Here is a 13,868-nt window from a genome sequence, read left to right on the forward strand (position 1 = left end):
GAGACAGTCAACACTATGGTGCGATCCCAGCATCCTCCCTAAGAGCACAGAGGACAGTCAACACTATGGTGCGGTATGCCAACATTCCCATCCCCTTCCCAAGAGCACAGAGACAGCCAACACTCATGGGGCTGTGTATCCCAAAGATTCTCTCCCAAGAGCACAGAGACAGCTAACACTATGGGGCGGTATCCCAGCATTCCCCTCCCTCCCCTCCCCTACCCCAGCATTCCCCCTCCTCCCTACCTCCAGCATTCCCTCCCTCCCCACCCAGCACTCCCTCCCTCCCTACCCAGCATTCCCCTCCCTCCCCACCCAGCATTCCCTCCTCCCCAAGAGCACAGAACCAGTCAACACTATGGGGCGGTATCCCAGCATTCCCCTCCTACCCAACATTCCCTCCCTCCCCACCCATTCCTCCTGTTGTTCTCCATGGTGTCTCCAAAGCCGCCGTACTCCAGGTGGTTGGTCTTGTCCGGCAGGTGAGCAGGCCCCGGCTCCGCCTCCAGCAGCAGATTAGAGGCTGTCGCTCCATGGATGATGTCCTCTTCAAAGCCTCCCTCTACCCTCATCATCTCACGGTCATCCATGCCAAAGTCAGCTGGGAGCGCGGGAGGGACACAGAGGGTTGTTACAATACATGGAAAGCCAATGGCAAAAGAGATGGGATGTAAGGTAATATTCATGAGAAGGTCTGATTCTAACTAATCTAATAACCTAGTTAGCATTATGATAATGTATCTCCTAGGCATTACAGAGAATGTCTCCAGCTGCTAGTTAGAGAATGTCTCCAGCTAGGTAATCTAGTTAGCATCGGGGAACATGTCTCAGCTAGGTAATCTAGTTAGCATGTCTCCAGCTAGGTAATCTAGTTAGCATCGAGAATATGTCTCAGCTAGGTAATCTAGTTAGCATCGAGAATATGTCTCCAGCTAGGTAATCTAGTTAGCATCGAGAATATGTCTCCAGCTAGGTAATCTAGTTAGCATCGAGAATATGTCTCCAGCTAGGTAATCTAGTTAGCATGTCTCCAGAGTAATCTAGTTAGTCTCCAGCTAGGTAATCTAGTTAGCACGAGAATATGTCTCAGCTAGGTAATCTAGTTAGCATTGAGAATATGTCTCCAGCTAGGTAATCTAGTTAGCATTATGAGAATGTGTCTCCAGCTAGGTAATCTAGTTAGCATCGAGAATATGTCTCCAGCTAGGTAATCTAGTTAGCATTCGAGAATATGTCTCCAGCTAGGGTAATCGAGAATAGTTCCAGCTATAATCTAGTTAGAGAGAATATGTCTCCAGCTAGGTAATCTAGTTAGCATCGAGAATATGTCTCCAGCTAGGTAATCTAGTTAGCATCGAGAATATGTCTCCAGCTAGGTAATCTAGTTAGCACGAGAATATGTCTCCAGCTAGGTAATCTAGTTAGCATTATGAGAATATGTCTCCAGCTAGGTAATCTAGTTAGCACGAGAATATGTCTCCAGCTAGGTAATCTAGTTAGCATCGAGAATATGTCTCCAGCTAGGTAATCTAGTTAGCATCGAGAATATGTCTCCAGCTAGGTAATCTAGTTAGCATTGAGAATATGTCTCCAGCTAGGTAATCTAGTTAGCATTGAGAATATGTCTCCAGCTAGGTAATCTAGTTAGCATTGAGAATATGTCTCCAGCTAGGTAATCTAGTTAGCATTGAGAATATGTCTCCAGCTAGGTAATCTAGTTAGCATTGAGAATATGTCTCCAGCTAGGTAATCTAGTTAGCATTGAGAATATGTCTCCAGCTAGGTAATCTAGTTAGCATTGAGAATATGTCTCCAGCTAGGTAATCTAGTTAGCATTGAGAATATGTCTCCAGCTAGGTAATCTAGTTAAGCATTATGAGAATGTGTCTCCAGCTAGGTAATCTAGTTAGCATTATGAGAATATGTCTCCAGCTAGGTAATCTAGTTAGCATTGAGAATATGTCTCCAGCTAGGTAATCTAGTTAGCATTGAGAATATGTCTCCAGCTAGGTAATCTAGTTAGCATTGAGAATGTGTCTCCAGCTAGGTAATCTAGTTAGCATTGAGAATGTGTCTCCAGCTAGGTAATCTAGTTAGCATTATGAGAATGTGTCTCCAGCAAGGTAATCTAGTTAGCATTATGAGAATGTGTCTCCAGCTAGGTAATCTAGTTAGCATTATGAGAATATGTCTCCAGCTAGGTAATCTAGTTAGCATAATGAGAATGTGTCTCCAGCTAGGTAATCTAGTTAGCATTATGAGAATGTCTCCAGCTAGGTAATCTAGTTAGCATTATGAGAATATGTCTCCAGCTAGGTAATCTAGTTAACATTATGAGAATATCTCCAGCTAGGTAATCTAGTTAGCATTATGAGAATGTGTCTCCAGCTAGGTAATCTAGTTAGCATTGAGAATCTGTCTCCAGCTAGGTAATCTAGTTAACATAATGAGAATGTGTCTCCAGCTAGGTAATCTAGTTAGCATTATGAGAATGTATGACTTAGTTTTAGATTTGCATATTCATGAACCAGTTTGGTTTTTACAGGGGAAATACAAATGTTGTGTATTATGAACATGACTTGCTGTTGCATATTCAGCAGCGATCCAAAAACCCAGTTAAAGAGATACTCAGGTACTCTGTATACTTTTCAGCCAGTAGTTCTGAAAGTAGTACACGAGCCAAAAGCGACCAACAAAAATTTGCATAATGCATCACAAATGTGCTGATATGTGCACAACGTCGTTGCTCTCTCTCTCTCTGCTGTGTCCACTGGGCCGTTGAGCCCGCCCTAGATAACGCTGGGCAGGCCTCTGGCTAGCTGTCACTCAAATGGGAGGAGCTGAAGCTCATTGGCTAGAACTAAAATTGCTAGAGGGCTGGCCCACGTGGGGGGTTGGATAAATTTGGCATGGCAAAGTTAAAATAAAAAAATAATTTGCTTTGAAACTAGGGATTTCACAGCTAATTGAGGTATGAGTCATTCTGCTCATATATTATGCAAATGGGAGGAGCTGAAGCTCATTGGCTAGAACTGAAATTGCTAGGTGGCTGACCGGCCCATGTGAAGGAGATGTAAACTCCACATTGACATCAAGCCAAAGGCGGAGTTGAAATAAATACACACACTTTCTGGTCGCCAAAAATATACCGGAGCACGTCGAACAAAAGCCAGGAATATTGACAGACAGCTCCTTACCAAAGTCATTGTCCTGCATGAGGCTGAGGTTGCCCACCTCCTCCCTCATGGTGATCTCCTCCACTCTGCTCTGGTTCAGGGTGAACTGCTGGGCGACGTCTATGTCGCTGTGGAAACAACCGCCAGTGTCAATATTTCAACTCAGTTCGTTATAGCGCTGCACAATCACCCGTTTCTTATGTCAGATAGCAGAGTACAATCTGTATTTGGTTAGGAAGGGACGGGGGGGGGGTCTCCTAAAATTAGGAGAATACTTGTTTGGTGATTTGCATCCTCATTAGTTGCCTGTTACAATTAGAAACAGTCCTCTTCCTGGGAGGCTTGTGTAGGGCTGTATTGGGAGGGAACTTCCTCCACAGACACTATCTATATCCATATATATATGACTTACTCAAGGTCAGGTAAGGGTTGGTCAAAGTCGTGGAAATCCTCCGGCAGGGTGATAGCGTTGTAGGCAGCCTCTCTGTTCTCCTCTGGCAGATCCACCACACCTGGAGGGCAGCCAGACAGAGTGGTGAGCAAATAAACAACAATCAGTAAGACTAGGATCACCAGCCGCCCAAACTCCTGATCTCTTCAAGTTTAGTCCTAGTCACGTACCTGGTTTGAAAGCCACATTGATTAACCTTATTCCTAGTCCCATAAGACACTAGCTACATACCTGGTCTGAAAGCCACGTTGATTAACCTTATTCCTAGTCACATTACACCCTAGCTACGCACCTGGTCTGAAAGCCATCTTGATCTTGATGAAGGCTTCATTACAGTCAGCCAGGAGGTACTTGGCCTTCCTGTTGTAGATCCTCACCACACCGAGCAGGAGGTGACCAGAGGTCCTCAGCGCCATCTTCACCTAGGGGGAGGAGACAGAACCATGGGTGTATTCAGTGTGGTGAAATGTTCTGAACGCTGTTGAAACAGAATGAAGAGAGACGATATGATTCCCTATTCTAACTGACAATCATTTCTGGTCTACAAAATAGACTTCTAGTTTGAACGTTGCGTAACGATGTGCCCTCCTGAACAGGTCCCATAGATCACATTACATCATCATCATCGGCTGAAGAACAGTCAACCGCAAGCATCACCCAGTAGCTGTGGTCACTACCAAGGAACTTTACTCGATGTGGGGAACATGCATGCAGTCTCAGTCAATCGGCCTGGTTCTAATCTGGTCACTACCTAGTTACATCATTAGACCCATGTCTACTTCTTCCACACGTAGATCTGAAACTATTGGATTGGTCAATGCGGAAATAAGGTTAGCCAATGGGATATCTAATGAACAGCCAAGGGATGAGACTGACTTCTCAGACTGGGTCTTCATTGTGTATGGGCATTCAACAGAGACATGAATCATGATATCTGCTCGCCAGGTCTCCGCTTACCTTGGGGCAGATAATGCTCTCCACACTGCTCTCTAGGTTACATTCAAACACATGAGCCTTGGTCAGCTTCTTGTCCCAGTGGGCCGCTAGCCAGATCTTGGCCAGGGGCCCACGTTTGGACAGGACAAAATGGGCGTAGAACATTGCCCCGGTTGGTTGCTAGCTCTTGAAGAACCGGGGGTAAGAGCACCTGGAATAGAGAAAGACGTATTTGAAAGCTTTATTAAGATGGAATGTGAAATAGCAACTTTATCAAAATGTTTAGGTAGCTAAGCTTTTGTGAAGAAAATTCTACATGCAAAATGCTACATGCTCTCTCTAATTCTCTCTTTCTTTCTCTCTCGGAGGACCTGAGCCCAAGGACCGTGCCCCAGGACGACCTGACATGATGACTCCTTGCTGTCCCCAGTCCACCTGACTGTTCTGCCTTGTTATTATTTGACCATGCTGGTCATTTATGAACATTTGAACATCTTGGCCATGTTCTGTTATAATCTCCACCCGGCACAGCCAGAAGAGGACTGGCCACCCCACATAGCCTGGTTCCTCTAGGTTTCTTCCTAGGTTTTGGCCTTTCTAGGGAGTTCTTCCTAGCCACCGTGCTTCTACACCTGCATTGCTTGCTGTTTGGGGGTTTTAGGCTGGGTTTCTGTACAGCACTTTGAGATATCAGCTGATGTACGAAGGGCTATATAAATAACATTTGATTGATTGAAAATAGGCGGTAGTTGTAGCTAATATCAACAAATGAAATGTGTAGTTTTGGATTGAAGATCAGACTCATTCACGACTCTATTGGCTTTTTGGATGATAGGAGACCAATACTCAGAAACATCTGCTTTGCAATCTAATAAATAACCTAAGCTAGCTAATTATTGTACTGGTTGAAACGGGATTTATATAGTTAGCAGCTCATGTTCAAGTACTGGTGGTCTTGCGAGTTAAAAGTTGTCCGAAAAAAAAAAAAAATCTACTACTTGGGGCTTTGATTGAACATGGCTAGGCTAGCATGCTAACATGCTAGCTCACGTTCACCGTTCAGTTAGCAAGAGAGCTAGTTAGCTAGCTTGAAATCCTAGCAACAATTTCGGAAAATATATCAAAGTAAACCAAATAAGAAGAGAAGCATGATAAATGCATAATCATAATTGTGAGATGCATCATTTCACGCTAACTAGCGACGGTGCTGAGCGTGCGTGCATTAACTGCAAACACTTTCCCCCCGGTAGCGGTTAGCAGGCGCGCTAGTTGGTAGGAGGGCCCCGGTACAGAAACCATCGGAGTGCAACGCTAATTTCTCATCACAAAACTCATAAATCATTTTTTTTCTTCCATAAAGTAAAATATATTTAACTTACCGATTGTACCCCCCTTTCAAAAATAAATATCAATGATTATGCAATTACTCCCAGCGATTGTCTCTTCCTGTTGTACTCATGAAAAGAGTCAAGATGGCGCCAGTAGACTTCCTCCCGCTCAGTGTCCTTTAAAAATCAGCAGGATGTTTACAGCCCGAAACATGGCGAAGGAGGAGTCTGCTCGTGTTGACAGCCAGCTGCAAATGGCAAATGCATTGACCAATGATAGCGGGCGAGATTGTTTAAATTCGATTATTGCAAAAATAAAATAAAATATGCAATCTGATTAATTCAAGGACGAGATGCTTTGCTCCTGAGTCAGACTTTAAAATGTGCGGATTCGATTAGCCAAGGGGCACCAGTCTATGGCCCGTGACTTGAAAGGGCAAAAGTACATGTACAAGGAGTCCCAGTACAGAGTCACTGTGCAGTGATACCAATGAGACTATATACAAGGAGTACATAATCACTGTGCAGGGGTACCAGGTAGGAATGAGACTATATACAAGGAGTACAGAGTCACTGTGCAGGGGTACCAGGTAGTAATGAGACTATATACAAGGAGTACAGAGTCACTGTGCAGGGTACAGAGTCACTGTGCATGATACCAATGAGACTATATACAAGGAGTACAGAGTCACTGTGCAGGGGTACCAGGTAGGAATGAGACTATATACAAGGAGTACAGAGTCACTGTGCAGGGGTACCAGGTAGTAATGAGACTATATACAAGGAGTACAGAGTCACTGTGCAGGGGTACCAGGTAGTAATGAGACTATATACAAGGAGTACAGAGTCACTGTGCAGGGGTACCAGGTAGTAATGAGACTATATACAAGGAGTACAGAGTCACTGTGCAGGGGTACCAGGTAGTAATGAGACTATATACAAGGAGTACCAGTACAGAGTCACGGTGCAGGGTACCAGGTAGTAATGAGACTATATACAAGGAGTACCAGAGTCACTGTGCAGGGGTACCAGGTAGTAATGAGACTATATACAAGGAGTACAGAGTCACGGTGCAGGGGTACCAGGTAGTAATGAGACTATATACAAGGAGTACCAGTACAGAGTCACTGTGCAGGGGTACCAGGTAGTAATGAGACTATATACAAGGAGTACCAGTACAGAGTCACGGTGCAGGGTACCAGGTAGTAATGAGACTATATACAAGGAGTACCAGTACAGAGTCACGGTGCAGGGGTACCAGGTAGAATGAGACTATATACAAGGAGTACCAGTACAGAGTCACGGTGCAGGGGTACCAGGTAGTAATGAGACTATATACAAGGAGTACCAGTACAGAGTCACGGTGCAGGGGTACCAGGTAGTAATGAGACTATATACAAGGAGTACCAGTACAGAGTCACTGTGCAGGGGTACCAGGTAGTAATGAGACTATATACAAGGAGTACAGAGTCACGGTGCAGGGGTACCAGGTGTGAGACTATATACAAGGGTACCAGTAGAGTCACGGTGCAGGGGTACCAGGTAGTAATGAGAGACAGAGTCACAGTATACCAGGTAGTAATGAGACTATATACAGTACAGAGTCACGGTGCAGGGGTACCAGGTAGTAATGAGACTATATACAAGGAGTACAGAGTCACGGTGCAGGGGTACCAGGAGTAATGAGACTATATACAAGGAGTACAGAGTCACGGTGCAGGGGTACCAGGTAGTAATGAGACTATATACAAGGAGTACAGAGTCACAGAGTCAGGTAGTAATGAGCAGGGTACAGGTCACAGTGCAGGGGTACCAGGTAGTAATGAGACTATATACAAGGAGTACAGAGTCACTGTGCAGGGGTACCAGGTAGTAATGAGACTATATACAAGGAGTACAGAGTCACTGCAGCAGGGGTACCAGGTAGTAATGAGACTATATACAAGGAGTACCAGTACAGAGTCACGGTGCAGGGGTACCAGGTAGTAATGAGACTATATACAAGGAGTACCAGTACAGAGTCACGTAGTGAGCAGGGGTACCAGGTAGTAATGAGACTATATACAAGTACAGAGTACCAGTACAGAGTCACGGTACAGGGTACCAGGTAGTAATGAGACTATATACAAGTACAGAGTCACCAGTACAGTAGTAATGAGACACGGTACAGAGTCACAGTGCAGGGGTACCAGGTAGTAATGAGACTATATACAAGGAGTACAGAGTCACAGTGCAGGGGTACCAGGTAGTAATGAGACTATATACAAGGGTACCAGTACAGAGTCACGGTGCAGGGGTACCAGGTAGTAATGAGACTATATACAAGGAGTACAGAGTCACAGTGCAGTACCATGAGACTATATACCAGGAGTACCAGTACAGAGTCACAGTGCAGGGGTACCAGGTAGTAATGAGACTATATACAAGGAGTACAGAATCACTGTCACAGGTGTGAGACTATATACAGGGTACCAGGTAGTAATGAGACTATATACAAGGAGTACCAGTACAGAGTCACTGTGCAGGGGTACCAGGTAGTAATGAGACTATATACAAGGAGTACAGAGTCACGGTGCAGGGTACCAGGTAGTAATGAGACTATATACAAGGAGTACCAGTACAGAGTCACGGTGCAGGGTACCAGGTAGTAATGAGACTATATACAAGGAGTACCAGTACAGAGTCACGGTGCAGGGTACCAGGTAGTAATGAGACTATATACAAGGAGTACCAGTACAGAGTCACAGTGCAGGGGTACCAGGTAGTAATGAGACTATATACCAGGAGTACCAGTACAGAGTCACGGTGCAGGGGTACCAGGTAGTAATGAGACTATATACAAGGAGTACCAGTACAGAGTCACGGTGCAGGGGTACCAGGTAGTAATGAGACTATATACAATACAGTAGAGTCACGGTGCAGGGTACCAGGTAGTAATGAGACTATATACAGAGTCACGGTGCAGGGTACCAGGTAGTAATGAGACTATATACAAGGAGTACCAGTAGAGTCACGGTGCAGGGGTACCAGGTAGTAATGAGACTATATACAAGGAGTACAGTCACAGTGAGGGTACCAGGTAGTAATGAGACTATATACAGAGTCACGGTGCAGGGTACCAGGTAGTAATGAGATATACAATATACAGAGTCACGGTGCAGGGGTACCAGGTAGTGAGACTATATACAAGGAGTACCAGAGTCACGGTGCAGGGTACCAGGTAGTAATGAGACTATATACAAGGAGTACAGAGTCACAGTGCAGGGGTACCAGGTAGTAATGAGACTATATAGTCACAGTGCAGTACCAGGTAGTAATGAGACTATATACAGAGTCAGTCACTGTGCAGGGGTACCAGGTAGTAATGAGACTATATACAGGAGTACAGAGTCACTGTGCAGGGTACCAGGTAGTAATGAGACTATATACAAGGAGTACCAGTACAGAGTCACGGTGCAGGGGTACCAGGTAGTAATGAGACTATATACAGGAGTACCAGTACAGAGTCACGGTGCAGGGGTACCAGGTAGTAATGAGATACAAGGAGTACAGAGTCACAGTAGGGGTACCAGGTAGTAATGAGACTATATACAAGGAGTACAGAGTCACAGTGCAGGGTACCAGGTAGTAATGAGACTATATACAAAGTACAGAGTCACAGTGCAGGGGTACCAGGTAGTAATGAGACTATATACAAGGAGTACAGAGTCACAGTGCAGGGTACCAGGTAGTAATGAGACTATATACAAGGAGTACAGAGTCACAGTGCATGGGGGTACCAGGTAGTAATGAGACTATATACAAGAGTACAGAGTCACAGTGCAGGGTACCAGGTAGTAATGAGACTATATACAAGGAGTACCAGTACAGAGTCACGGTGCAGGGGTACCAGGTAGTACAGAGTCACAGTGCAGGGGTACCAGGTAGTAATGAGACTATATACCAGGAGTACCAGTACAGAGTCACAGTGCAGGGGTACCAGGTAGTAATGAGACTATATACAAGGAGTACAGAATCACTGTGCAGGGGTACCAGGTAGGAATGAGACTATATACAAGGAGTACAGAGTCACTGTGCAGTGATACCAGGTAGTAATGAGACTATATACAAGGAGTACCAGTAGAGTCACGGTGCAGGGGTACCAGGTAGTAATGAGACTATATACAAGGAGTACAGAGTCACAGTGCAGGGGTACCAGGTAGTAATGAGACTATATACAAGGAGTACAGAGTCACTGTGCAGGGGTACCAGGTAGGAATGAGTCTATATACAAGGAGTACAGAGTCACTGTGCAGGGGTACCAGGTAGGAATGAGACTATATACAAGGAGTACAGAGTCACTGTGCAGTGATACCAATGAGACTATATACAAGGAGTACAGAGTCACTGTGCAGGGGTACCAGGTAGTAATGAGACTATATACAAGGAGTACCAGTACAGAGTCACGGTGCAGGGTTACCAGGTAGTAATGAGACTATATACAAGGAGTACCAGTACAGAGTCACAGTGCAGGGTACCAGGTAGTTCCAGTACCAGTACAGAGTCACAGTGTACCAGGTTTGTGGAAATATGTACAACTAGGTTAGGGGTAAACTAGGTAGGGGTAAACGTGTCCAGGCAATCAGGATAGATAATGAACAGAGGAGCAGCAGCATGAGAGTGTGAAAGAGTGTGTGTGTGTGTGTGTGTGTGTGTGTGTGTGTGTGTGTGTGTGTGTGTGTGTGTGTGTGTGTGTGTGTGTGTGTGTGTGTGTGTGTGTGTGTGTGTGTGTGTGTGTGTGTGTGCGTGCGTGCGTGCGTGCGTGCGTGCGTGCGTGTGTCAGAGCGCGGCGCTTGCAACACCAGGGTCGTGGGTTCGATTCCTACCGAGGACAATTATGAAAATGTATGCATGCATTCAATACTGTAAATCGCTAATACATTTGTTTCATCACAAAACCGGAGAGGAATATCAGTCCACATTCAATCAAGTTGTCGTTTTCAACAGTTTATTAAACAACCACTGATTTGTTACCACAAAGACAACAGGCGCCTCCGCTATTCCAGCACCATATCAATTTAAACATCATCAAATCAACAAGGCCAATATACTGGCCATGTTCAGGGTGAGAAATGTACATGTCTTCTGTCTGTTGTAGCCTGCAGAGCCTGACAGACCATCTGTCTGGAGGGAGTTTGGTGCAGATAACCTGATGAACCAGACCATCTGTAAGGAGGGAGTTTGGTGCAGATAACCTGATGAACCAGACCATCTGTAGGGAGGGAGTTTGGTGCAGATAACCTGATGAACCAGACCACCTGTAGGGAGGGAGTTTGGTGCAGATAACCTGATGAACCAGACCATCTGTAGGGAGGGAGTTTGGTGCAGATAACCTGATGAACCAGACCATCTGTAAGGAGGGAGTTTGGTGCAGATAACCTGATGAACCAGACCACCTGTAGGGAGGGAGTTTGGTGCAGATAACCTGATGAACCAGACCACCTGTAAGGAGGGAGTTTGGTGCAGATAACCTGATGAACCAGACCACCTGTAGGGAGGGAGTTTGGTGCAGATAACCTGATGAACCAGACCATCTGTAGGGAGGGAGTTTGGTGCAGATAACCTGATGAACCAGACCATCTGTAGGGAGGGAGTTTGGTGCAGATAACCTGATGAACCAGACCATCTGTAGGGAGGGAGTTTGGTGCAGATAACCTGATGAACCAGACCATCTGTAGGGAGGGAGTTTGGTGCAGATAACCTGATGAACCAGACCACCTGTCTGGAGGGAGTTTGGTGCAGATAACCTGATGAACCAGACCATCTGTAGGGAGGGAGTTTGGTGCAGATAACCTGATGAACCAGACCACCTGTAGGGAGGGAGGGAGTTTGGTGCAGATAACCTGATGAACCAGACCACCTGTAGGGAGGGAGGAGTTTGGTGCAGATAACCTGATGAACCAGACCACCTGGAGGGAGGAGTTTGGTGCAGATAACCTGATGAACCAGACCATCTGTAGGGAGGGAGTTTGGTGCAGATAACCTGATGAACCAGACCATCTGTAAGGAGGGAGTTTGGTGCAGATAACCTGATGAACCAGACCATCTGTAGGGGGGAGTTTGGTGCAGATAACCTGATGAACCAGACCATCTGTAGGGAGGGAGTTTGGTGCAGATAACCTGATGAACCAGACCACCTGTAGGGAGGGAGTTTGGTGCAGATAACCTGATGAACCAGACCATCTGTAGGGAGGGAGTTTGGTGCAGATAACCTGATGAACCAGACCATCTGTAGGGAGGGAGTTTGGTGCAGATAACCTGATGAACCAGACCACCTGTAAGGAGGGAGTTTGGGGCAGATAACCTGATGAACCAGACCATCTGTTGGGAGGGAGTTTGGTGCAGATAACCTGATGAACCAGACCACCTGTAGGGAGGAGGAGTTTGGTGCAGATAACCTGATGAACCAGACCACCTGTAAGGAGGGAGGGAGTTTGGTGCAGATAACCTGATGAACCAGACCACCTGTAGGGAGGAGGGAGGGAGTTTGGTGCAGATAACCTGATGAACCAGACCACCTGTAGGGAGGAGTTTGGTGCAGATAACCTGATGAACCAGACCATCTGTAAAGGAGGGAGTTTGGTGCAGATAACCTGATGAACCAGACCACCTGTAAGGAGGGAGGGAGTTTGGTGCAGATAACCTGATGAACCAGACCACCTGTAGGGAGAGGGAGTTTGGTGCAGATAACCTGATGAACCAGACCACCTGTAGGGAGGAGTTTGGTGCAGATAACCTGATGAACCAGACCATCTGTAGGGAGGAGTTTGGTGCAGATAACCTGATGAACCAGACCACCTGTAGGGAGGGAGTTTGGTGCAGATAACCTGATGAACCAGACCACCTGTAGGGAGGGAGTTTGGTGCAGATAACCTGATGAACCAGACCACCTGTAGGGAGGGAGTTTGGTGCAGATAACCTGATGAACCAGACCATCTGTAGGGAGGGAGTTTGGTGCAGATAACCTGATGAACCAGACCACCTGTAGGGAGGGAGTTTGGTGCAGATAACCTGATGAACCAGACCATCTGTAAGGAGGGAGTTTGGTGCAGATAACCTGATCACTGCAGTTTATATAATATGTTGTATCCCTCTAAAACTGGTGCTTTTGGAACCATCTTGGAACCATTTCATCATGGTGGACAACGGTTTGTCTTGTTAGTAGAGTTACCATGGAAGACTATTTTGTATTGGACATACAGTTTAACATCCTCTGTGGCCAGGGCTTCTCTATTCTACTGTGGGTCAGGGCTTCCCTATTCTACTGTGGGTCAGGGCTTCTCTATTCTACTGTGGGTCAGGGCTTCCCTATTCTCTTCCCTATTCTACTGTGGGTCAGGGCTTCCCTATTCTACTGTGGGTCAGGGCTTCCCTATTCTACTGTGGGTCAGGGCTTCCCTATTCTACTGTGGGTCAGGATTCCCTATTCTACTGTGGGTCAGGGCTTCCTATTCTACTGTGGGTCAGGGCTTCCCTATTCTACTGTGGGTCAGGGCTTCCCTATTCTACTGTGGGTCAGGGCTTCCCTATTCTACTGTGGGTCAGGGCTTCTCTATTCTACTGTGGGTCAGGGCTTCTCTATTCTACTGTGGGTCAGGGCTTCTCTATTCTACTGTGGGTCAGGGCTTCCCTATTCTACTGTGGGTCAGGGCTTCTCTATTCTACTGTGGGTCAGGGCTTCCCTATTCTACTGTGGGTCAGGGCTTCTCTATTCTACTGTGGGTCAGGGCTTCCCTATTCTACTGTGGGTCAGGGCTTCTCTATTCTACTGTGGTCAGGGCTTTCCTATTCTACTGTGGTCAGGGCTTCCCTATTCTACTGTGGTCAGGGCTTCTCTATTCTACTGTGGTCAGGGCTTCTCTAGTCTAGTGTGGCCAGGGCTTCCCTATTCCACTGTGGGTCAGGGCTTCCCTATTCTACTGTGGGTCAGGGCTTCTC

General features: G+C 46.1%; 2 protein-coding genes and 2 long non-coding RNA genes across 55 annotated transcripts; 2 read left to right on the plus strand and 2 right to left on the minus strand.

Moving 5' to 3' along the window:
* Positions 1-411: 411 nt before the first annotated feature.
* Positions 412-6,121, minus strand: LOC118382533 (double-strand-break repair protein rad21 homolog A-like; the record flags this gene model as incomplete). The annotated part of the gene is made up of 6 exons (XM_052505836.1): positions 5,943-6,121; positions 4,585-4,774; positions 3,920-4,049; positions 3,589-3,688; positions 3,198-3,304; positions 412-601 (listed from the first exon to the last, which is right to left on the minus strand). Coding segments are annotated over exons 2-6 (671 nt in total), but the record flags the coding sequence as incomplete, so codon positions are not given.
* Positions 893-2,140, plus strand: LOC127922122 (uncharacterized). Of its 2 annotated transcripts, XR_008110429.1 has the most exons (4): positions 893-1,010; positions 1,303-1,376; positions 1,488-1,857; positions 1,937-2,140. It is a non-coding gene; the product is annotated as an uncharacterized LOC127922122 (long non-coding RNA). The 2 variants fall into 2 exon arrangements; XR_008110430.1 differs by lacking the exon at positions 1,303-1,376.
* Positions 6,122-6,593: 472 nt separating the features above from the next.
* On the plus strand, positions 6,594-8,768 carry LOC127922121 (uncharacterized). 2 transcript variants are annotated; one of them, XR_008110428.1, is made up of 4 exons: positions 6,594-6,811; positions 6,924-6,976; positions 7,329-7,381; positions 8,712-8,768. It is a non-coding gene; the product is annotated as an uncharacterized LOC127922121 (long non-coding RNA). The 2 variants fall into 2 exon arrangements; XR_008110427.1 differs by lacking the exon at positions 8,712-8,768 and adding an exon at positions 7,815-7,871.
* A 2,040-nt stretch (positions 8,769-10,808) lies between these two features.
* Positions 10,809-13,239, minus strand: LOC127922123 (uncharacterized). Of its 50 annotated transcripts, none has more exons than XM_052505820.1 (5): positions 12,729-13,239; positions 12,005-12,159; positions 11,402-11,631; positions 11,310-11,355; positions 10,809-11,263 (listed from the first exon to the last, which is right to left on the minus strand). In XM_052505820.1, the coding sequence occupies exons 1-5, from the start codon at positions 12,956-12,958 to the stop codon at positions 10,959-10,961; spliced, it is 966 nt and encodes a 321-aa protein (XP_052361780.1). In that variant the 5' UTR covers positions 12,959-13,239; the 3' UTR covers positions 10,809-10,958. The 50 variants fall into 50 exon arrangements, 49 of the variants coding, with proteins under 49 accessions (XP_052361780.1, XP_052361765.1, XP_052361766.1 ...); XM_052505805.1 differs by having other exon boundaries at positions 12,005-12,188; positions 12,712-13,239; XM_052505806.1 differs by lacking the exon at positions 11,310-11,355 and adding an exon at positions 11,264-11,309 and having other exon boundaries at positions 10,809-11,217; positions 11,356-11,631; positions 12,005-12,188; positions 12,712-13,239.
* Between the last annotated feature and the right edge of the window lie 629 nt (positions 13,240-13,868).

The sequence above is a fragment of the Oncorhynchus keta genome, unplaced genomic scaffold (genome assembly GCF_023373465.1).
Source record: "Oncorhynchus keta strain PuntledgeMale-10-30-2019 unplaced genomic scaffold, Oket_V2 Un_contig_24627_pilon_pilon, whole genome shotgun sequence".
NCBI lineage: Eukaryota > Metazoa > Chordata > Actinopteri > Salmoniformes > Salmonidae > Oncorhynchus > Oncorhynchus keta.

Excerpts from the sequence above, each read along its gene's own strand:
- LOC127922123 (XM_052505787.1), bottom strand. The coding sequence starts at position 12,958 with ATGGTCTGGTTCATCAGGTTATCTGCACCAAACTCCCTCCCTACAGGT. Across the intron at positions 12,189-12,711 it reads CAGGTGGTCTGGTTCATCAG|GTTATCTGCACCAAACTCCC; the intron begins GTTATCTGCACC and ends CTGGTTCATCAG. Across the intron at positions 11,632-12,004 it reads CAGATGGTCTGGTTCATCAG|GTTATCTGCACCAAACTCCC; the intron begins GTTATCTGCACC and ends CTGGTTCATCAG.